This window comes from Triturus cristatus, chromosome 9 (assembly GCF_964204655.1).
Source record: "Triturus cristatus chromosome 9, aTriCri1.1, whole genome shotgun sequence".
NCBI classification, from domain to species: Eukaryota; Metazoa; Chordata; class Amphibia; order Caudata; family Salamandridae; genus Triturus; species Triturus cristatus.
The window spans coordinates 783,842,849-783,867,736 of NC_140592.1; the positions used below are offsets into that span (position 1 = coordinate 783,842,849).

The following is a 24,888-nucleotide window of genomic DNA, read 5'->3' on the forward strand; positions in this document are numbered from 1 at the left end:
ATACCAAAGCAAGAGTCTCCAGCATTGCAGCTGTGTTTAGCATGTTATGTCTAGGTGCTTGGGACTGACCAGAACAGAATAACAAGGGGCATTGTTTATCTACCTTGTACAACGTGTTCAGACTAAACTCCAAGAGCACAGCAGAGAACGTGAAAAGCAGACTGTTCTCATGTGGAAGGCATAAACCGAGTCTTTGCAAAAATAAAGTAATGAAGTAACATGCGCAAAAGCAGCATCATGGCAGCAAAGCTCATGCTAACTTAGCAATGTCGACAATAACAGTAGGTTAGGTTGGCCAGATTTAATGTAACTTCTGCTCCCAACATAGACCCCAGCATCTGTCTGTAGCCCTTTTTAGGTCTCGCCTAGCGCTGGAGCGTGCAAGCGCTCCTCGCTCTGCGAGGCTTATTGTGACCGAAAAAATTTCTCTAGTGGACTTGTAGCTATGGGCGTCATTTATGTTAAACGTTGGCCTCCGATTGGAAATGAGGTTTCTTGGTTAACGCCCTGTCTCCTTTCTGGATCGCTTCCTTGCGTCTCCTTTCAATTAGTGGGTGAGCACTTTTTTTATTCCATTTGTGCAATGGCGACAGCATGTTTTATAAGGTCACCAGGCCTGCTCAATGCTCCTGGCACTAAAGTTTGAAGTGTACCGGTGTTTCTGATTCTTCCACTGATCCAGCTCTACAGGACCACCCTATTTGCAAGGCTACTTGCAATTTAACCCAGAAAAGTACACTGCTGTGGTTAACATCTAAGAAACGTTTTTCCTGTTAAAATACGATTTAGGGAAGGACTCAACAGTGGCACTTATTACTCAAGCAGCGATACTGAAACTGTCATGTTTCTTAGTCAATTAAAATGTGTACATTTAAACTGAAGTTGGTAAAAACGGGTATTTAAAAATGTCCGTCTTTTGCCTGAATTATTAAGGATGCGGGGTTGGGGTTACACTTTGGGCGTTCCGCTTTCGATTTGACAGCGATGCTGATGTCATACAATGTTTTCGCTTCCACCCGCCCCACTTTCATTCTAGCCAATGAAGTACGGAGCCTAATGTTAGCTTTCGAAAGAAGGACCCGCCAATCAGCGTGACGGGGGTTGGCTTTGGAGGTTATGGGGCGTTGCTAGGCCAATGGTGTCCACCTGTTCCTGGTTAGGGTTAGAAAGGCTCGCAGTATATACATGCCGGGCCATGGTGAATCCGCACTTGATGGGACTGGACATGTTGGTTTCCAAAGCGGGCACTGGCAGCCCTTCGGACACTTCGGATTTACCACAGGTGAGTGAAACTCACAGGCTTCCTGTGTAAAGAACAAGGCGTCTTAATAAAGTCACCAGACTGGCCAGCTAGTATCACATGGTCGTACACGAACGAAACCCGGTGTAATGCATTGTTATGCATGCTAGCCTTAATGTTGAAGTGACTATCGCATGTTTGCTTTCTCTGTTGACCGGTTGTACGGCATCTTCTTTTAAGGGCGGTGTAGAATTGTGTTTTGCTTATTTGGCACTGCAACAACGATGAAACAAAACTTACAACTAACTTTTTCTAGTGCGTACAAGAGCCAATACGTTTATACAGAGTATTTAGCATGTTATCACAGAGTGAAAAAGTAAATTTTGAATATTCATGAAAGTCTTTGCAATAATTACACGCCTTCTATTTTCTCTGCTCATATTTGACAGTTATGTCTTTCTGTCATTGACGCACACGGAATGTATTTTTATTTCACTATGTACTTTCACGTACATTCAATTGCAATTGATAGTGAGTAGGTTGCTTTTCATCATGCCTAGTATTTCAGCATTTGATAGCCGAGGTGAGTGGTGATTAGTTGCAATGGGACATCTCAGTGAAAACCGGAGGACTGACATCTTGAATTCAGTCCTGTTGCATATTGGTCATTAGGGCTATACTGAAGTAAGTGGTTGTTTTTCTTAGTCCACAACAGTGTCCTTCCTAATTGGAAACCTCGTCTGAGTGTGCAATGTTGTCGCAGTTAAAAAAAAAAAAAAAATGCGAGACCTATTGCATTGAAAATGCTTGTTCCTTCATGCTGTCCTCTGTGTTCTCCAAGCCATGCTTAGACCTGCCCACTGCATGATTAGATCCCTGCAGGCAAACATGAGTAATGCAGAAAAACGGTGTGTGTGTGTGGCAGAGATCTGGCACCTACATCTGCTCCCAGAGTGCTGCTTTGCTCTCCTTGGGAGCTGAAAAGGCAAACCACCCATACCACTACCAGTCCCTGGCCAGTAGCAAGGGAGTTCCAGAGCCCACATGAAACGAGGAGTCTGTGAAGGACATTGTAGCCCCAAACATAGCAGATTAGTATATCTGAATTGACTGTTCTGTGTGGAAACTTTCCAGTCCCCAAGACGTCCCGCAAATCTGTTAGTTAACTTCAAGGGCTGTTATCCCAGCACCATGCTGTCAAACAATACTTTGCTAGTTGGTGCCTAGCAGCTTGCAGTTTTTACTCTGATATATATATAAAGGACAAAAGTACCATGACTTTCTATAAAGATGGGGAGAAAAGTCAGTGCTAGTGGATCCTGGGATGGACCATAAAATGCTGGACCTCAGACTAATGCAAGCTGAAAGAAGATGAGGCACATGTTTCTCCAAATATGCTAAGAGCAGAATAAGAATCTGCTATGGTGCATTGGGACCCTGATAGGATGCTGAGTTCGGTAAGCAGTCTCCGTTTAATGCAGAGTTCCATTGATCTTAATCCCAGGGCAAGTTGTCTTTCCCTCTTGCAGAACAGTTAACTTCTATAGTGGGGAGCATGGGCAGGGTATCCAGGATGGATCAGTGGCTGCTTGTTCATAGCAGTCTTCAGGTTTTCCTGGAGTCTGGTCACCAGGCAGGCAGGTCAGGCTGCACTTTCCGTTTCATATCCACATTTCTCAGGTTGGTTTTTAAACTGCTGACATGCATCTTAGGAGCATTGGCAAAAGTCCCACATGTCCTGGCTTGTGGTGTTGCGTCATAAGTTATTGTTTTTCAGTCGAGATCTAAACTTTTGATTCAAGTTCTGAATGGTCAGACTATTGGTCAAAAGGTCAGGTTCGTGGGTTTTTTCAGACTGGTTTAAGCCAGCTTTTTATTTATTCTCAACTGAGCCAGACAGTTGTACAATAAGTTCCTGTATAAGGAATCGGGTGGAAGTCAGAAAATCTGAGGGGCCTTCCTAGACTGAGAGTCTCTAACATAATGTAGACCCCCAAAAATTTGCCGGGACGTTTATGCATACTAGTGATCCTCCAATCTGGAAACGTCAATAGCCAAGGCAGGCTTCAAGCACAGCAGATAGAAGGTAGGACAAAGCCGACACCAGAGGTGGCGGGTGGTAGCATCACTCAATTGGCGAAATACCAATTTGCTACATTCTAGACTCCTGCCAAACAGACACACCACTATCAGTCAAGCAGGGAGAATACACCATGAAGATGAGGGCCAAGCGTTTTGGGTGCTCATTGGCCAAAGAAAGTCTAACTGCTAGCACACTATAGCTGGCAAGTGAATGAGCTTTGTGATTTCAAGACGACCTAGTGATTAAAGTAAACAACAGGTCTTTCAGGATCAGAGGTGGGATTCGGTACTACCTTATGTTCGTTCTTTCAGTTGTACTTTAAAAAAAAAATATTTATAAATAGGAATGTCTTAGAAGTATCACAAATAACAGCTGCATAAAAACTTGAAAAACATGCAACATATCGAAGGCTGCAGACGATTCGCAACAGATGGTAAACCTGTTGTCATTGTACACTTTACCATATTGTGATTTTCTTCTTGTCCTATTATCCTAATATACAAATAACCAGTACATTGGTATATTGGTCTTTCTCATTTGTACTTTCTACATTCTCTTGAGAACGTTTGTCTAGAGTATGATAAAATATGAGCCATGACCTACAAATATGAACAATATTATGTAATCTCGGCTATCTGATACTTCAGTGGGATGCCTGTCCTTTAGTTTTTGGTTTTCTATTTGAAAGTACAAAAGCCTCTCTGAGTGGCATTGCAAAGTACTTGATTAAGTTAGAATTTCATGCCAGCTATATAGGATAAATTAAATCCCAAGCTTGGCATTCGATTTTCTTATAACAGCGTCATGAGCTGGATTTCATGTCTCTCTTGATATTCTGTTCAAAATTTATATTATATCCTTTCATAAGAACTAATTTAACAATTTTTAAAAGAAGTGCAATAAGTTTTCATGAAAATGTTTGTTTATATTATTCTTTGTGTGTCATGAATGATTGAAGTATACAGAGTCATATCTTGTAATGTAGAAAAATACTGAAAGGGCATTGCTCTCTACAAGATATTGTATTTGGAGTGAATTAAGGACAGAAGAGTAGTAGGCTTTTCTGACCTTAATGGAGCACCCCTTTATTATTGTTCCCAGCTTATTTATTGTGGTGTATGAGAGTAGGACTGATACGTTTTCAAAGGTAAAGAATTACCGTGCTGAGGATTGTACTATTTAGATCTTAAATGTATTCTTTTATATAGTTAGTTATGCCTATTAATTGCCTTACACATATGTACAAGTTTTGGCTAAAGCTGCCAATGACACTTTTGTGGTGGCGAACATATGAGTTTGACTACTATGATTCTGTGCCTGCTTTACGTAGCTGGTACCTATAATGGTCCTTCGCATCCATCTTATGATCCAATTGAGTTTAATTTTTAAAGGAAAATTAAAACAATGGAATAACATGTGGGTATAGGAACATTACTGGAATCAGTGCATGTGTATCTTACAAAATAATGCTACTTTCTTTAAAAAATTTATACAATGTCACTATTGTGTTGATTCTTAACACATTTTGCATGCCATCTTTTTAGGAGTTGAAGGGGGTTTCTTCACATGGAAAAAATGTTTATGTGGAGAAAAAAGGATGGGTTGCATGTTGAAAATTTCCCTTAACACACTACCTCAGAATTGTTTATCCAGTGGATTCTCTGCCGACTTTGAGTTAGGTGAACCACCAGGTCTTAAAAAATCAGTTCTACTGAATGATGCTTTAGTGAGGTAATTTGAGGCGAGTGTTCCCTTTTGTTCCACATTATATATCTTACTTTTCACATGCCCTCTTTATAGTAAAAATCTTTTAATAAAGTGCTCTGGTAGGTTCATCTCTGCGTGTATTCATTAAATGGCAGCCTTCCCCTGATGAGAATAACAGATGTTTATGTTCTACTCAACCACTTTTCGATGTCCTCTCATAGTTTGAGTAATGGAATCCTCTGATCTTGGTCCAGCTACACTAAAATCATCATCTGTTAATTAACTCTAATCCATTTTGTTTAGCTTGGTGGCACAATGTTAGTGAAACTAGTATTTTACTTTTGTCCCTGTGATTTGTAATTGGCTTTGTGGCTTATAGTTATTGTAGTTTCTTCACAGAATTATACAAATGAATTACGCTTTTTATGTGCGACTGGACTTCATAGTTTATTTGAATTTCTGAACCATTGCGCTCCACTGAAGCAGTTTTATTTTACAAAGCAGGATATTAAAGTTTAATATCTGATTTAACAAAACCATGTTTGGATTTAAATATTTCTTTTTTGTATATAGCTTCCACTATCAGTTTTTGTGATGTTTATATCTCCAGAAAACAATGAAATTACCTATAAAATAAACATAGAAGCAAGTTCACCGCGTTTGGGACAGTCCACAGCATTGCAAACATTTCTTGACGTACCCATAACATGAGGCCCTCCAGTTATCATTCAAACCTTCCACAGCAACTTGCATCAGAGTTCTTAACCACTTTTGTCCAAGAGATCACAGAGTTATTGAATGGCTCAATCATTAGCTGCCAGGATAATATAAATATGCCATAAATCGCTCTATTAAAAAAAAACGAATCCCCAAATACAAAACATTATTTACACACCATTCTCAAACATCCTGTACCTGACCAACATTTAAAAAAAAAAAAAGGTAGCTAAGCAACTGTGGAAAGGACCAGCCACTTTGAAGATCTCTGACTGACAAAAGGAACCAAAAATGCATTGGCGTACTTTTGAGAGGAACTTATTGTGCTTGATGAAGATGGTCAGTCAGCTTTGATACTCCCTCTCTGCTCTTGCACTGAGGCGACTGTCTAACAAGATATTCTGACTGAAAGATTGAATACGTGTGTGGAATCTTGGACTCTGATTTGAAAGAGATCCAGTCTTTCAGCCAATAAATAAGCAGCCGGTTACCTGAGGCGAGCAGTTGTAAGTTCCCATGTGGCACATAACACTGCCTACTGTAGCATACTGTTGAGCATTTATTTGTGTTCTCTACCTTGTGAAATATTTTCATAAGCTTCAGTTCTAGATACCTGCAGATGCCATTTTACATCCTCCTGCAAAATCCATGCACCAGTTTTGCATAGCAGTTTCTGGAACATTTATACTTCTGAATGAATTACAACTACCGCTTTTTAAATGTCAACAAAACTGAGATCTAATTAGTAGTGGGCCCCAAGAAAGACCTATCTATCACCTTGGCTGCTAGTTTATATTGCAGTCGGCACCTACACAAGAAAGGCGAAAAATCTTCAAATCATTTTTGACCTGGAGCTTAGTTTCACACTGACCTTCTGGAAAAAAGAAACTGAGCCAGACTGTAACAACCCTGGGCTGACACTAAGCCTAAGCAGCCCAACCACACATCTGCCTTCAGAACAACCTATTACCTCCAGGTGGAGTCTTGGATAAAAATTCTAGACTTAAGGTACTGTAGGCCCTAACAATGGTAAATGGATACATTTGAGGTTTGCGATGGAATTAGATAAGACATCTGAGTGTCTCAAGCTGTGATATTCTTGTAAAACTCGCACTACCTAAGGTGAAACGCCATGGAGTAATGTTCAATTATCTACCTTCGTAAATAGCATGTTTTTTTTATTGCAATAGTATGTTTATATGATTGCATATCTTTCAGAATAAAACAAAAAGCAATCAAATTATTTTACTGGAACAAAGGTCCCTGGTGCTTACAGGACAGTTCACCATATTACTCGCCTGCTAGAGTCCAAAGATCACCAATTCTTAACAGTCATCAAGCTAAAATTGAGATGGCAGAAGCACAGAAACGGGATTCCAGAGTGTTCAACATGTCAAGGACCTAAATAATCTAAGACCAGTAACTTCTTTAGTTAGGAAACTGACGACCAATATTTAGGAAGCTTTCGGCAAAGAGAAGTTGTTTTAAAAATGATAACCACCTGTCATCCCGGAGAGAAAGGCCCACCCTGACTTTTTCTGCACAGTATAGGGCTTCCTTACAAAGTACTGACTCACCAATGACCCCACACCAGGGAGAAGCAATTGAAACTCATTATATGGGTGCGGCCATGTCCCTGTTCAATCTGTGGCACAATAAAGTATGGCCATACCATGCTACAGCTAACCAGACCAGGTGTCAAAAGGAAGGCCCACTATGTATACGGATTTGACCCACCCCCTCTCACACCTTAGAAAGTCTGTGGCCAAATATTTGCAGTGCCAGAATTGAAGCATGCATGTTTGATTCGAATTTTAAAATTAGTACAATAACACAAGTTAGCCTATTGTTTTTCCAAACTGCCCACGCTAGAATTGTGCTATTCGGCCAATAACCACAAGTCTCTTAGTTCTGGGAGTTACCCCTATTCATGACCACCATTGTTAGTATATAGCATTACCGTTTTCCCTTCCCCAAGAACATAGTATAACATATTATTTTAATTAAATACAGGATATGTACAAGTCCTGTTGGTTGATGCATTAGTTGAGCACCGTTTGTTGACAGAGCTACAGTCTCAGTAAACCAAAGCGGTTAAAGGAGTAGCGGTCCTCAATAAACCCCCAAACCTGTCACTGATGTACACATGTGGCTGGGACAGTAACACCAGAGGTCTGTGATTGGAAACAAACGTTAAGGTTAAAAATGTAAATTAAAAAATAAAGAGAAAATTAAAATGCATAATAACAATCTCCGCCCTGGCACCATAAGCGAAAACACACAATAGGCACATTTTAAACTCAATTTGTACCTTAAATGTTTCTTACTGATTCAGCTCCGATGCCCCCCGTGCACTCATCTTTTTGTGAAAACTGGGAACATACTTTGGTATCCAGTAGGTTGAAATAAATAACAATATATGGTGCGAACGGTAACATATGGTCTCGATCAACTGATAGAATTCTGTGGGGATAGTTTATATTTAAACTCAGTGGCTCAGTACCAGATTGAACCTTGCCCATAAAATTGTCTGATGCTCAATAGTGACTCTTGTCTCGTACCCTTAGCATTCTGCTATTAAACTGGCAACAGTCACGAAAAAATAGGTGGTGTTGCCCCGCTGGACGACCACATTAGTTCATAAAAGTGGCTTCTTTTCAGAATTGTGCCTTGCAACTGCCTCTAGGTCTGCTACTCTGCATTGTTTACAGAATAAAGGGAGTGTACTAGGGTGTGGCTTTTAACGTTCCAGGTACGGGGCTTCAAGTTTTTAATAGGCCTTAAAAAAAGAAAAAAGCATAGTTTCTGATTCTTCAGTGGCTTGGACTCAACGTACCTCTGTTAATCTTTTGCTCGTCTCTCTTCATGCTCAAACTAAACCTTCTTGCCGCTCTGTCTAGCATTTGTATTGAACAGGAACTCTTCAAAGCTTCTCTGCCTTCATTGACATTCATAATGTCCACCTCTTGGATGTTCTTTAAAGTGTGCCCTTGACATTACCTATGAAGCGATGTTGCACAGCATTCCTTCCCCTTTCCAGCGATCTCAGATTGTATCTTGGGTTCTGAGCGTTCTATAACAAGGTGAACTAAAGTAAACATTTAGCGGGGGCGCTAGAGGGCACACGCACACATAACTGGTGGGAGGCTCCTGCGACCCGGGACACACATCAGCAATAATCCTGTCCCAATGGACAGCATCGATCGCCTAATCTACGGCGCAATGGACCGTACAATCAGCGGTGATCCCGAGAGACTCCTAAGTCCCTGATGGCAGCGATATAATGGAGAAGAATCCCTGAGGCCGCGCTGCGACTAATTAATAGACAAAATGGCAGTCGCTTGAGAAGAGGAACGCACTGACTACGGCGCTCGATGCAGCGGATACCATGATTGCTGTTTCTGGAGACCTCTCTCACTGCTGCCCCTGAAACGACTCCTGATCGCTGCTGCCTAGAGTGAGGAGAACTATTGCCGCTGTCTTTGCCGTGCACCTCTAGCACCTGGAGAGTGACGGCTGCCAGTAGGAGGGCAAACCGGCGCCAACGCCGAGGCAGGGGCCGCGAGCAGACAGCCAGACGCCTGAGGGGCGACGACTCAGGTGGTGGCAGTGAACCGAAGGTTAGAGGAAACCAGTATTGGCATAGCCAATAGGTCTCGCTTTTGGGACTTTATAAGTGTTTAGCCATGCAACAGTTGCATAACTAAATACTTATAAGGTCCCAAAAGCGAGACCTATTGGCTATGCCAATGCTTGTTTCTGTTTATTACTGCTCTGTAGTAATGGCGGCGCACGGGTGCCACCATTACTACATAGAAGTAATAAACAGGAAAAAAAACTGGCTCCCAGAGAACATCAAAGCGGCCGTGCGGGCGCGAAAGAGAGGCGCCCGCGCATATGCACTGTAGCTCTAGGCTACAGTGGTAGCACTTTTTTGAGCCCTCACAAAGTCTCGCCAGACCAGCACTGGTTCGGGCGAGACCTAAAAAGACAGGGTGAGATTGAGAGGGACGCCCCTTTCTGCTGGGCGGTCACGGGGGTTGTACCCAGCCTGTGCGACCACTGGTGCCTGAGGGAGGAGACTCCTCCTGATTCCCTGCTGCTCCGCACAAAGGTGAGGGAATCTGCCTGCACAGGGAGGACGAGCCGGGTCAGTGGTCAGGCGGCCTGCATTGCACTGCTGCTCAATCCCTGGTGGTGAAAAAGGCACTAAATAGAACAGTTTATAAATGGAAATGGAAGCCATGAACTGACCTGCTTACTATACTAACATTCGACATCAAAACGATTTTGATCTGGGATCGCTGCCCTTTTGAAGCTTAATTACCCGATGACTTCACCCTTAGCGGTCAGGGAAAGATCTTAGATCTGGTGACATTACCTGCTTCACTCAAAACATATAAGGCGTCTGGCAACCTAACAGGACGTGAGCTACTGCGCGTTGGCTGGCCCTAGAAAGCGGGCAGATGCAGACCATCTCGGAAAAGGGGAAGAAGGTAGTCGACAGCAGCGCAATAGCAGCAAAACCTACCTCTCTTCGATCCCAGAAAGCACTTAGGATAGACTACGCTAAACTGCCTTGAGTTCAACGCCAACACACAAGGTGCCACTTCAGATTACCAAGGTCACTACTAAATGGATATGGGCAGGACCGAAGGAAGACCAGCTAAGCTACAGTTTGATGCCCGAAAACGTCCCCGCATGCAAAATAGCGTCACTGACTTAGCTATGCAGAGTGGTTCAAACGAATGTAGTCAATCTCCGGCGGATGATCTCAAAACATTGCTCATTACAGTGCAGTCTTGCCTCTCGTCCTTTGAAATGAAAATGAACTCAATGTGTAACCGCATAGATGCGATGGCCCAAAAATTGAAACACACGACTGGCGGTTTGAAGAGGCTGAGCAAAGGATATCGGCGCTGGAGGACACATCGGAGGGCAGCCGGAAAAAGCTGCTGAATATGGAACGCCTGCGGAAAGTGATCGCGGCCAAAAACAAAGATCTAAAGGTGGTGTCACTCTGCAATAACATTCGTATCATTGGCGTATCCGAATCCACAAACACTGGGAGGATGGAAGACTACGTGGAGCGGCTGCTCACTACTGTCTTTGGAGTCTGACCATTCTCGACACAACTTGTGGTAGAAAGAGCACACAGGGTGCTGGCGGCGTGGCGGGCCCCTGGGTGGCCCCGAGGCCTATTATTGCCTGGCTACTAAACGACCGGGATACTGCGCTCCGCCTGGCCAGAGAGCAAAGCCAGCTCACTTTTGAGGGATTGACCCTGTTCATTTATCCAGATTTTACCTTGACAGTTCAGGAGGCTCGCACAAAAATTCTACTGGTTAAAAAGAAGCTGCAGCAGGCGAACATTGCGTATGCTATGTTGTACCCTGCACGCTTAAGAGTCACAACCAAGGGAAGGCAGTATTTCTTCACCACCTCGCAGCTGGTGACAGATTTCTTTAAGGTATCTCGTGGAACACCCCCAGTGACGATGATTCAGGCTGCCTCCCGGTCTCCCTCACCTATGTCTGAACTGGGTTAAGGGCTCGCAGCTGATTTCACATAGATTGATCTGGACTGCACAATAGTGGGCTTGACTAACAAAGTGGGCTGTGGAGGCTGAGAGGCCCACTATTAAGAAATGGTCATTTTCCATATTAGAAGACTCGACTGGGATAATGTCTTCTGTAGGTTTGGGCTGTGGGTGAGGGTAGGGAGGGGAAATTTGACTGTTTTTCATGTTGCTACGAAATGCTTGATATGATCTGGCACATTCAGGAAGAGCCTCAAGACATGGCTCTTCGAATGACCCGAGCTGCACCCCCCTCCCCCCCCAGCCTGCCCCCAGCGCCTTGAGTCCCTCACAGGTGAGTAGCGCACTTTATAAACCCCTGATTGATTGATTGATTGATTGGCAGTATTCGCGGACCTATACATCGACTGCCCAAGTTCTAGCACAGACAGCTATCTATAGATGATGTACAACCTCGACGAGAATATAACTTCCTACGGTGGAACGTCTGAGGCCTGGGTAATCCCCGTAAGAGCAGGCACATCCTGGCTTATTGTCAGACACAACATACACATCGCTATACTCCAGGAGACGCACATGAATCCCTTACTCCAGATCACTTTTGCTTATCCCTGGGCAGCTCACAGCAGCTTTGCAGTATATGCCACCTACTTCAGGGGCACAGCGACACTTATTAAGAAGGGCATTCCTTATGTGGCGATGGGATCCATGCCGGACACTCGTGGACAATACAATATCATAGGGGGTAGGCTAGCATCACAATCCATAACACTCCTACGGACACAACAGTGATGACCTGGAATTTTTCAACAACCTATGGGGGAAGGTCACTAATAAAGGCTCTACACACATCATATGGGGAGGCGATCTAAACATTATTATTGACCCGCAGCAGGATAGATCACACCGGCAGTCCCACCACTATACCAACGCCAGGTCAGGAATATTGTAGAGTGATACCACTTGCTAGATGCCTGGAAAACGCTACATCACTCAAGCGCTGAGGGGACGTGCCACTCTGCGGTTCACTCATCGTGGTCAAGACTTGACTACTGGCTGATCTCTGTAGGGCTGGGTCCATGGCTGAGAGAGACCCTCCATTTGGCGCGAACCTATTCAGACCACTCTCCTGTTGTGATGAAATTGGTGCCTCCTGACGCTCCTTCTCCCCATTCGGCTTCCCCCTCTCTCTCCCCCCCCCCCCCCCCCCCCCCCCCCCCTGCTCTTCTGGATGTCTTGTTTAGAAACGAGTTGGGGCGGGAGATACAAGACTTCTTCCAACGCAATAATGGGTCTGTGTCACTGCGGGCAACAGTATGGGAGACCTTTAAGGTCACAATGCGAGGACTGCATAGCAAAGGGAAGAGGTATACTAAGACATTCACACCACCCTTCATAACCTGGAGACAGACATCAAGCGGATAGAAAGGGAGCTAGGAGAGGCTCCTAACGGAGACGCAACGCTTAGACACACACTGTCCGAATATCAAGAAACTGCAGAATGCAAATGTCTGTTCCGAGGGAAATATTGTCAGGCTCGCAGATATTGGCAGGGAGAGTGACCTGGGAGAGCACCCGCTGAACTACTCGGCAAATCTAGATTCTCTAACACCGTCATAGAGATCACCACCACGGATGAGAAGGTATATAGAGACACACCAGACATACTACAAGCATTTCACAGCTTCTACACAACATTATATACTGCAAGGTGGGAGGGACCCCCAGATCTCAACCAATATATGGGGAACATGGCGCTGGGGTAGCTGGGAGACTCCCAAAGAGAGTTCTTATTTGATGATATGGAAGAGGATGAGGTCAGGGCAGCTATTGTGCATCTTAGCTCGGGACGAGCACTGGACGAGCCCTGGGCCCGGCCGGCCTCCCGGCTGACTTCTATATAACATATGTAGATTGCATAGTCCCTATTCTGAAAGGCCTTTATGAAGAGGCCCAAGAATCTGGCACTCTTCTCTATGCGGGAAGCCCTAATCATTTCAATATTGAAACTGGGAGACAGATGCAAGTCCTATAGGCCTCTTTCCATGATAAACTGCAACGTGAAAATACTAGCTATGATGCTCGCTAACTGGTTGAGTTTACTTATGGTTTCCTTGGTCCTACCCAACCAATCAGGTTTCATCCCCGGGCACTCCACGTCGCATAACCTTCTAACCCTTTTGCGGTAATACAAGACATTGACCCGACCTCTCAGCAGTGGGGATTCACGCCACTAAGGCGTTTGAGTCCCTAGAATGGGGCTATCTCCTGGACGTCTTGCGTCGAATGGGATTCCCACCCAGTTTTCCAGCCTGGATTAAATTGCTGTACAGCCAGCCACAGGGGCAAGTATCGATTAACGGGGCACTCTCTCCTCTCTTTAATATCACGCGTGGCACTAGACAGGGATGCTCATTGCCCCCTCTCTTGTTCTCCCTAGATGTGGAACCGCTAGCAGTCAAACTTTAGCAGCACCATCGGGAATACACACTCCACTATCCCGCGCGCCATTTATTAATTTCCTTCTACGCAGGCGACATCACACTATACCTTTGGGACCCTGAATCCAGTCTCAATCCGCTCCTAAGAGAGTTCATTAAATTCGGCACATGCTCCGGAATACAGATCAACTGGGAGAAATCCCAGATCTTCCCTCTTACCGCAAAGAGCCAGAGACATGCCACAGACTACCCACTGACCTGGTATGACTCGGAGGTTAAATATCTGGGGATAATAGAAGAGATAAAACGGAAATGATACGCGCAAATTATGGAAGAGCGAGGGACGCACTGACACTCCATGATGAGATGGATCTCCATGCTTATCTCTTTGGCAGGCCGCATCTCATTAATTAAAATGGTAATACTGCCAAGATTTCTTTATCTCTTTATTAACATCCCTTATAACCTGGGCAGACATTTTTTCAGAACTCTAAAAACCCAGCTGATTCGCTTCACCGGTGGTGGTAAACAACCTAGACTGTCCTGGGAAGCGATGACCCAGCACTTCTCTAGGGGCGGATTTGAGGCTCTGGATATGGAACTTTATTTCTTATGCGCCTAGACGCATTTTGCAACGTATTGGTTTAGAACCCCACCATTTATGCTCCACTTGGCCATTGAACAGGACTACATGGACCCGGTCCCGATGTCTGCTTTCATCGGGGCACCTTCTCACCCCAGAGAGGCAGACCAATCAACAGTTGCTTGTACCTTTACAGCTTGGTGGGGAATAGCTAAACAATTGCAGGCGCCCATGCTGTACTCCCCATTGTCGCCCATTTCTTGGCACCCAGACCTTCCGGTGATGCGCGAAGCTGGGTGTCGCCGGATGCTTCAGAGAGTTGAGATGAAGGAATGGGGAGACCTGTATGAGGAGGGCCTATTCCGAGATGAGGGGGCGTTCTTTCGGGGAGCTCAGCCTACCACGATGGAGCGGTTTCTATATGTGAGGCTGAGACAAGATGTTAGGAAAGCCATCCCAGACTTTCCCAGTGAACCTTCCGCGCTGCTTCCCTTACATAAGTTACTCCAAAGCGATAACCCTGCACATCTGATCTCGCTACTTTACCATACTACTCAGGCTGAGAGCAATGTGATAGATTGAGGCTTGCGCCTGAATTGGGTTCGGGAGCTGCCTACGCCACTCGAAGATGGACAATGGTGATACTGCTGCCAACAAATGGGACAGATATCGGCAAGTAGTAGGCCGTGAATCATCCGTTTTAAATTCTTGCATAGGCTATACTGGAACCCTGCTCGACTCCATCGCTTTCACTTGTGCAATGGTGACAAATGCAACAGATTTGGGGGGGCGGACATCCTACACTTGGTGTGGGAATGGGAGCTGGTCAAAGCATACTGGGTAAAGAATTTCAAAGCACTGGAGCAGGTGACAGGATCTATAATTCCTGCAACCCCACTTAAAGCATTTTTGGGATATACCGAAAAGCTTACGCTATTGACCCGAAAGTATGTCTCCCTGGGGCTATTCTTGGCTAAACGAAGGGTGGACTGCAGAAGGGGGAGGGGGCGAGCCCCTAAGTTTAAGGAATGGCTACAAGATTTGTGTTTGCTTTACAAGATTTAATATACTGCCAAGAGCAATCACTCCTCTATGCTGAGCTCCTACCACCTTCCTCCCGCCCCCGGGACATATGGGATCCTCTAAGGGGGGATACTTACTAGAGTCGTGTGGAAATGCGAAAGCAACTGATTTCCAGCTTTAACCCACTGAACTACATGGGACGAAAAGTGACTTGGGAGCAGTGCTGTCATTGAGTCTCAACTCCATTATAAACGTGATGAAATGAGATAGCTAATATTGCTGGTTTCGCCAGACTTTGAATAAGATTTTTACAAATTACGGAAGATGCGCATGAATGAACCATCCGATTAAGTTGATGTATGATGTTGTTATAAGGCCAAAAATTAATAAGGACAAAAAAAAAAAGTAAACATTTAGCTATTTAGTTCCTTGGAGCATCATGTGAAGTGTTTTCTGAAATTAATTTAAATGGGGCTCAAGAGACAATGACATTTTTACCAGGAGCGGAAGGTGATAGAAGCCCCAAAAAAACAATCTTATTAGAACTGCCTATATGCATGTCCAGTTCTCTGCAGTCCTGTGAAAATCTGTCTCTATGATGCTAGCCTGATTCTTAGAGAATGCCATAAATTGAGATCTTGATCATTAATTCAAACAGTAAAGGATGCCTCTGATTACTCTCTTCACCTTGCCATGCCTTTACAAATTGAAGAAGCTATAACAGTGTCATTCAACTGTTTTTCCAATCTGTATATCCACCCTCCTCCAGTCCACTTTTTCTCCTGACCCGCCTTTTTTTCCCATTACTTATCTTCAGATCCATGTTTCTTATTGACCACACTCTGCTCCTCTTCCTTGTTCTAGCGCCTCAACTTTCTCTGATGTCGGTGCTGCATCTAGGTTCACTGCTCTTATTTATGCTGCATTGGGGCGCCAAACTAGAAAGAATCTGTTTATTTGAACAAGAAACACCCCTATGAACCTGTATTCCACCCTTGTCCTACCCACTGTACATCCTGATACTACCCAGTTACACAAATATTAAAGTTTGGCTTTTCCGTTTAGAAAAAAAGCAAGTAGCTAAACTTCCGAAGAAAATGTGTTTGTATCCAACTTTAATTAGGTTTGGCCTAGCTTCAGCGTTAGCCCTCTTGCCAGCCTTTTATTTTAAAAAAAAAGTTGATAATACAAATGCATACGTAAATGCGTACATAGATGGTCTTTTGGTAGCTCACTTCATCCATTGGTCTGTTTGTCATTTACGTTTTTCTTAAGTTCACCATACTATACAAAATGAGACAATCCGTCAGCCCACTTAAGCTATTAGCTGTCTTCAGTGATTGATGGCATATAGCATTTCTTTTGCACATGTGCACATTCACCTAAAAAGTAGTCCAATCCAGTGTCAGTGCTTGCAGGCCAGCTACTTTTATTTCTGAATGTATTACTTTTTCATTTTGTTTTGAGAAGCATCTTTTTTACTTTTTGCAAGCATATGAATGCCACTTTTAGATGAGGAACATTTTTTATTTTTGTATTACTTTTACGATTTACTGCATAGGTTTCCAGTAATGAATAAAAAAAAGTTTTGCCACAGCCATACTATTAGCTTTGTGAATGCTTGTTTTCCAGTGGGATGGATATTGCATCTAAAGTAACGCAAACTGACACTGTGGAATGTTTTGCAGGCTAGGACTAAAAAATTCTGCCCTTGCAATTCGCATTGTGGAGCACTAACATGAACGAATAATTGGCTTGACTGTTTTTTCTTAAAGTTGACATATAACATCTTTGTTTTGTGATGAGCGTAACACGCTGGAATACATTGTTTAACTTTGTTTCTTGTTTAATTTAGACGAAGTGTGATTGAAGCAGTTTACAACAGACTTAATCCTTATAGAAATGACGACACAGTAAGTATTGAATTTTTTATTCTTTTTGTTATCTGTTATGCATTGCTTCTCTTATTCCAAACTAAATTAAAATATGGATGTGATCAAATGGAACAAGTCCTAAAAAGCTGATTGTAAGAGTGTCACAGTACCTATTGGTAAAAGTACCTACTGGCTTGGACTTGCTAGTAGAAATTAAACATTTTGAGAGAACATTTAAACCAAAGAAATGCCCTGTTGTGTGACTATTGCTTTTAGTATAATTTGTTTTGCGTGAGCATCTGAAATGTTCTTTATATCGTTGACCTTGTACATCACAATGGTTGAGAGCCTGAATAAGCCTGCAGATGTGTAACCAACAACAATGGTTGCCTGAATTCCCTCTTTTAAAAATGCATTTGAACTCCCTACTAGTCCTCTAGAAGAAGAACTATTTAACAATATTCCATTGTTTAACACCATGGTAGCCCAAATACCTTCGCATTTTCTTAGCTATGAAATGAGTCTTACTGCCTGAAAACAAACAGCTAGACCTTTCAGTGCATTGCATTTTGGCAAGAACTACAAAACTGGTTTCTAGCTGCAACACATTTCTAATAGATCAGTTTTACATACTACAAAAAAGATGCCTCGTGTCCAAGAATTGTAATATATGGTCCAGAAAACTCTATAGCAACTTTATCCTAAAGCTTTTCTGGTAACCTCAATGTGTGCCGAGCTTTTTGATACCTTTCCAGTGTTTGTTAGACTGTAAAAGTACTTGTGGAAGATTAACCTATCTTCCCGACTACGAATACAATATGCTTAACAATCCGTGTATGACAAATGCTGGAAAGCCCAGAATGTGCTATGGCAATTAATCTTTCACGTAGGTAGTGTGGGGCACAAAAACAAATGTTTAAAACTAAGGGCCTGATTCTGACTACAGTGGTCCATTAGACCGCCATAGTTGCGGTGTCCGCAAGACTGGCTATCCACCTGCCGTTTTATAATTTTGGTGGTTGGACTGCCACTGGACCTCTGCTACCGCCGGGTATCCTTGATCCCACGACAGTGGCACAGCGTTCAGAGGCTGCAATATGCTGGTGCTGCTGTGGTGAGCCCGCCATGAAAAGGTTGAGGGTGAGGCAACTCAGGGGGCCCTTACAGGGCCCCCTTTTGCCTATGTGCATGGGAGTGCATGCAGGGGTCACATGGTGTGCCCCCTGTATTTCTGCGCCCATTTCCTGCATGGGAAGAAATGCACGTCATGGTGCATTTCTTCCTGTGCAGGAACGTGCTGCGGTGGTCCCTACTCGGTGCCTTTCTAAGGCTCTCCTTTGAGCCGTATAAAGGCACCGCCATGGGACCACTGCAGCACTGACCTCCCTCGCCAGGATTAAACTCTTATCCAGCAGGTGGTCTGACTACGGGTTTGGCGGTCTTCCAGCTGGGTACTGGCGTGGTGGACCGCAGGAAGACTGCCAAACTCCTAATCTGGCCCTAACTCTTCTTCAAAGATGAGTTTCGAAGCACTCTTTGCTTAACACTTTAATTCCTTATTCAAATATTTGTTTATGTACTATTACCTCAGTTGAAGCAGGATCTTTAAGACAACCATCAGTCCACTCTTCACACACAATGTCTTGTATGTTGCACTGCCCAGCTACCAGCTGCACCGATCGCACCAATAACTTAGTCTCATAAATCATTTCGGCTCATTTGAACCATAAAAGTGCACAAAGCAGAACAGTATATATAATTTGAAAACATTATGGAAAATCATTCAATTCGTAGCAATAAATAAAATTTAATACGTCGTCAAATGGAAACCACAAAGCCTAGATAAAACCAATGGAAGAAAAACCTCAAAAGAAGTCTTAAAGGAAAGCTCATTGGGGGTCTGCTATGTCCCCCTGGGTTATTTAAGCAGAGAATCAAGCATACTGAGGACAGCCAGTTCAATAACTTAGCCACTGTTCGGTACATTCATATTATAAACAAACTTAAGTCATAACATCTCCCCCAGGTCAACTGCAAGCCTCCTGACACATGCCTATTAGTAAAAGTGCACTTCTGTTGTTTAGAAATAAGTCTTACTAGTCTTGGCTAAGCCTTGCTAATACCATTACTTTCCATGTATACCAGTGGTTTGTGATCTAAGTACAAATCAAAATATGTCCACCCCGTTCAGGTTTAGGTTGTAAATTTCTCGAACACCCATCCACACACACAGATTCACTCTCAGTTGTTTCGTAGTGTCTCTCAGAGCCATGTAATGATCTAGAAATGAGCGCAACTACGTGTTCTTTGTTGTTGACCCATTGGCACAACACACCACTTAATCCAATGGAACTGGGCTCATAGGTCACAGCACATTTTACACCACTGACAAATTATTTTATGGCTGGTGCACTGGCTATTAGATCATAAAGCTTCACAAATGCCAACATTCATCACCCAATTCAAATGTTTCCCTTGTTTGGAGAATTGCTAATTATGGTTTCACAATGTTAGCATACCCATGCACAAATCTTGCTTAGCATTCACTTGTACACGAAAATGAACTGAGGGCATTATCGTTCGTAGGAGAAGGCACATTCTTAATAACATCGAGCAAATCCTTTTTTGGAATACTCTTTTGAAGAAATTGTATGGCCTTGATAATCTACAGACAAAAGCTTGCATTTTCCTTTCATGCCCCTTCCTTTCAAAATTGTCAAAACATTCAAAATGTTTGCAAAACAACATTGTGTTCCTGGGAAATGCCAGCGAAAATAAGGATGTCGTCTTGAAATTTACATCACCAAAAAGATTATCCATTATTTTTGTTTTAAATGATTTGTGACTCAAGCTAGACAAAAAGGAAGTATTTAAATATTTGGATACTGAAAGGATATGATGAATGAGATCTGACAATCCTTTTAACAAGAATGCCAGATAATACACAAATCTCAAATCAGTGAAATTTGCATTCCCTTGTGCCGTACTTGATACTTTCATCACAGGAAGATCTCCGAACGTAACCGGACTTGAATACAAAAACTTTAACACTATTCCCATCTCTGTCTGGGCATTCTAGCTCATAATGTCCCTGCCGTGTAAGTCAATATATGTCTGTCTTTATGCTTCTAGCCAGTTTTAAAAAACATTTATCATTTTTATACTGTAACATAAACTAAACATCTCACAATGCTCAACTTTATTCATACTATTTGTTGCCCTGACCGCGCTCACTTTGTAATGCAACAGTTGTTCCATTTTCATGCAGACAATGCTTGCAATTAGTGACAGCCTCTGAAGGTCTCTGTGACCATGAGACCTACATTATATATTGGCATCTTTGTTGTTGTTCTTTTCTTCTGCTCAATAACAGTTCTAGCTTCCAATGCTGAGAAGGTGTGCCAACATCTCACTTCAGACTGTCTGTAAGGCTCATTTATTCCACCCATACACTCTATAAACTGTCAAAGAGAAATTTGAATATTTGCATATCACATTCCCAGAAGGCTTTACTAAGGCTTTTTGTCCACACTTTTCCTGAAAATAACGTCCGATAAAATGGTAATTGGGGACCATAAGTGGACTATAATTCCGAAGGAGACATTCACAATGCTGACCATGCACAATGGTCCTTGGACTTTTGTTCCGGATTTGTATTCCATTTCAGCACCAAGTGTCACCACAAGGTGTTAGGCACCCTAGTAGCTATCTTATTGACCTAATTTACCATACTCATACTCACATGGTTACTACAGGTGTTACTCCTATACTCAATATAAAAATGGCTAATTTTCTTTTGTGTGTTGTGTTACAACACTGAGCCAGGTAGTTATGCAAACTCAGTTTATTGTAGATAAGAGCACCACCAACTGTGTAGCCTGCCAGTACAGCCTCCAGTCTCCAACTGACGTCCAGTGGAAAGTCAGTACCATTGAGACTGCAACATTCCTGGCATGAGCTGCTGATACACAATTAAAGGAGCTGTGTACAACCATAACACATCCCCCTGGAACAGCAAAACAATGAGTAACAAATATATATACATTTTTCAATCTGGAAGGAAACTTTCACAATGAACTCTAAGGATATCTGGAAATATTACTAGATCTTGAAATGAAAAGCATTCATGTTATGAGAGATAAAGTCTATTTCATGGCAAATTCCCTAAAATGAGTAGGGAGTCTCCTTTCCTTAATGGCACATAGTCATTGATCACAGAGAGATGCACATCCTCTCCCCTACTTTTTTTCACCCCCTCATCACGAGAAATAGTTTTTTGTTGTTTAGGTCTCATTTGCAACACAGTCAGTCACAGTGGCACACATTATACTACTATCGCCCGTTTGGCTGCTAAAACCTTACCCTATGCATTGCACCTCTCAGTTTCCTTGGCTAAATCTATAACTTTGCTTAACTTTGGGTTGTGGCAGCCCAAAATCTCTTGATTTTTGTTTTTGATTAGCAGGTAAAAACAAACAAAACACATAAATATATCAACTTGATCACCATGCTCTAAACTGTCAGCTAAAATGTGAAGTTCGGCTGTGTATTCTTCCTCTGTTTTGTGGTTTTTTGTTTTTCCTTTAAAAAGTTCAATTTGCAGACATACACTTAGTTCTTCTGTGTATTGTTTCTGGAATTTTGCCACTGCCCCCTTCTACACATCTGATATTCCAGAGATTCCTCTTGATGCCTTCAGTTCTGGAAGATTATCAAAGATGTGTTTCCCTGAGACTCCCTATGAGTTTAACAAAGGCACTTTTTGTCTTTCAGGCATCAGTCGCCACCAGATAGTTTTCAGCTGAATGGAACCAATACCTCGATTTGCTTGTTGATTTGCCAGACACAATAAGATACATGGAACATTGTCTTGCTTGATGTGAATATGCTCTCAAGCTGTCAATTTAACTCCTTGCTGAATATTAGCAAGGTCAATACTAACTTAAAGATTTTCATTAATGTTTTTCATGGAGCAAAAACATAGTAATTAGTGTATGAACTTTTTCAGAAATGGTAATTAGCTATGAATGCTGATGTCACTGGCTTTGAACAGATTATGCCCTGTAAACATTTACCAATACTGCGTAATATTCCTGCTGCTCTCACACCATCAACTTTCACAAGCTCTCCATTGTGAACCTTACAAAAGCATCTGCTGGATTGCTTATACGACTCTTGGTTCGAGGCATGTGGGCTGCTGAATTCATATCTGTGCATAGATCGCCGCCTAGTGTTGGGTCCGGATGTTTGCACGTTGTTGTCCTGGAAGAGTCTTCGAAGTATCCTGAGATAGGTGACTCCTCCGCTGGACCACAGTGCGCATGGGCATCCTCTCCATCCTCAGATTGTTTTTTTCCGCCATTGGGTTCGGATGTGCTTATCTTGACTCAAGTTAGGAAATTTTAGTTTCAGGCCAAAAGGCCTTTAGTTTTCGTCGGTACTGTTCCCGATCGGTATCGACAGCTTACTAGCTAGTTTAGCGACTTTAATAACTTTTTCGGATCCATTATATCCGTCCATCGACCCTACATCGACGATGGAATCGAGGACCCCATTCAAGAGGTGTCCTGTTTGCCACGCCAAATATCCCCATATCGACGTCCACCCGGTGTGCAACAAATGCCTCTCACCGGATCACGACGAATCGAAATGTATGGCCTGTGCCCGATTCCGATCCAAGAAGACTCTCCGGAATCGGCGAGCCGCAAGACTTGAAGCGCAGCAGGCGGCACCGGCCCCGACCAACATCTTCAGCACCGAGGACGAAGATGTTGAAAGCGTGGAAAACATACCCTCCAGCCCCGCTTCCGAACACGGTTCCCGATCGGAAGACGTCGGTGAAGAGCTTTTTCACAGGGAAGAAGCCGACGATGAGGTAGGAGACTACGATGAGGCCTTAGGGGCCGAAAAGGTAGCTCTGGTGACGAGCAAGGCCTACCCGTCCAAATGGAGAATATCCCAGAGCGTCAGTCTACGGCTCCGGTCGAGGGATCGCCTTCGGGCCTTACCCAAGATCAATCCCGCAGTTCCCCGGCCCCGCCCTCTGGCCCGGCCTCGGACATCCAGCGAGAGCCATTATTACCCAAAAAGACTGGTTTCCCTTCCACGAAACCGAAACCAATCGGCGCACCGGTTCCACAGAAACCGAAAGTGAAAATAACACTGGTCGGCTCGAGGAACATCACACCTTCGACGCCAGCCAAAACCGTCGGCTCCGACCGCACCAAAAGGGACTTCGGTGCCGAACTTGCTGCAGCCGATGTCGGCGCCGTCCCAAAGAAAAAGGCCATCGGTACCGCAAAAGCGACTCGGCCTCCGGCACCGAAACGATCGGCACCGACCACCAAGGTTAAAATGGCCGCTGCATCGCAATCCACCTCGAAAGCAGCAACTACGGTACAATCATCGACGCCGTCGACAGCTACTACCTCTCCTCGACTCGATGACCCTGTGGCTCCGAAGAAGTCCACACCTACCTCCACGGAACCACTCGGCGCCAAAGAACCGTCGGCGTTCCAGGTGCGACAAGTTGCAGCGTCCTTGCAACGCATCAGAGAAAAGGCAGCCCTCCAGGCCACGTCGGGCTCCGAGCCAAAAAAGGCTCAAAAGGCACCTTCGGCACCGAGCAACATCACCTTCGGCTTGCCGCCATCCACGGCGCCGAAACTGTTCGAGGTCAGAACACGTGTCACCCAGACAAGGTCCCCATCTACTGAACGCTCTCCTACTGGGACATCACCGTCCCACTTCATCGACGCCGACACCGGCAGGCTCATGCTCCGAAAGCGGAAGATCACTTCCGAGCAGGCTCTCGACTCCTACAGGATCCCGCTAAAGCAAAAACTGCCGGCGGAATCGGAGCCAGTTCTTTATGAACGCCTCCGCACCTCTTACCCAGAACCACAGTCCTTCTCTCCGACGCACTCCGACACGGACGCAGTAGAGGACTATATGGGTGACGACCCCGTCTACCCCAGGGATATGGACCCTGAAGGACAGCAGGACCCTGATCAAGTTTGGGATGACCCTGTAGACCCAGGTGCAGCTCTGGATACACAGGACACGCAGCTTTATGGCGCAAAAACGTCTCCCACAGAGGACACAGCTGCATTCAACGCCCTCATTGAACGTGCCGCAGCCAATCATGGAGTGCAACTCCACTCAGACACAATCGAGGACGATTTCTTGGTGGACACTTTCGCATCCTCAGAGAGGACTGTAAAGACTCTGCCCATGTTGAAAGGTGTCCTCAAGCTGCAAAGGTCATTTTCAAAGAAACCACCAGGGCACGGGTAATAAACCCCAGGATCGAGAAAAAATACAAGCCCGCACCTGGGGACCCTACGTACATTAGAGGCCAGTTACCTCTGGACTCCATCGTAGTTGCCAATGCTCGCAAACGTGCACACTCGCAGTCAACTGGTGATGCTCCTCCCCCGGACAAAGAGTCCAAGGTGCTAGAGACCTCCGGCAAAAGGATTGCAGCCCAGGCGGCAAACATATGGCGCATTGCCAATACACAGGCGCTCCTAGCTCGCTACGATCGCTCACACTATGACACGTTAGAGACCCTACTCCAACATTTACCAGACGAGTACAAAGAGGCAGCGGAGCTCCTCATCAGGGAGGGACAACTTCTCACAAACGCATCCATTAAGTGTGCACTGGATGCCGCCGACAC

The 24,888-nt window shown here is 44.1% G+C and overlaps 1 protein-coding gene across 2 annotated transcripts in view; it reads left to right on the plus strand.

Moving 5' to 3' along the window:
* Positions 1-24,888, plus strand: part of PPM1A (protein phosphatase, Mg2+/Mn2+ dependent 1A) — a 376,177-nt gene that overhangs the window by 306,414 nt on the left and 44,875 nt on the right. For both annotated transcript variants that reach the window (XM_085626169.1, XM_085626170.1), the window contains one exon: positions 17,189-17,246. In XM_085626169.1, coding sequence (XP_085482295.1) covers positions 17,189-17,246 — 58 coding nt within the window. The remainder of the gene's footprint in view (positions 1-17,188; positions 17,247-24,888) is intronic.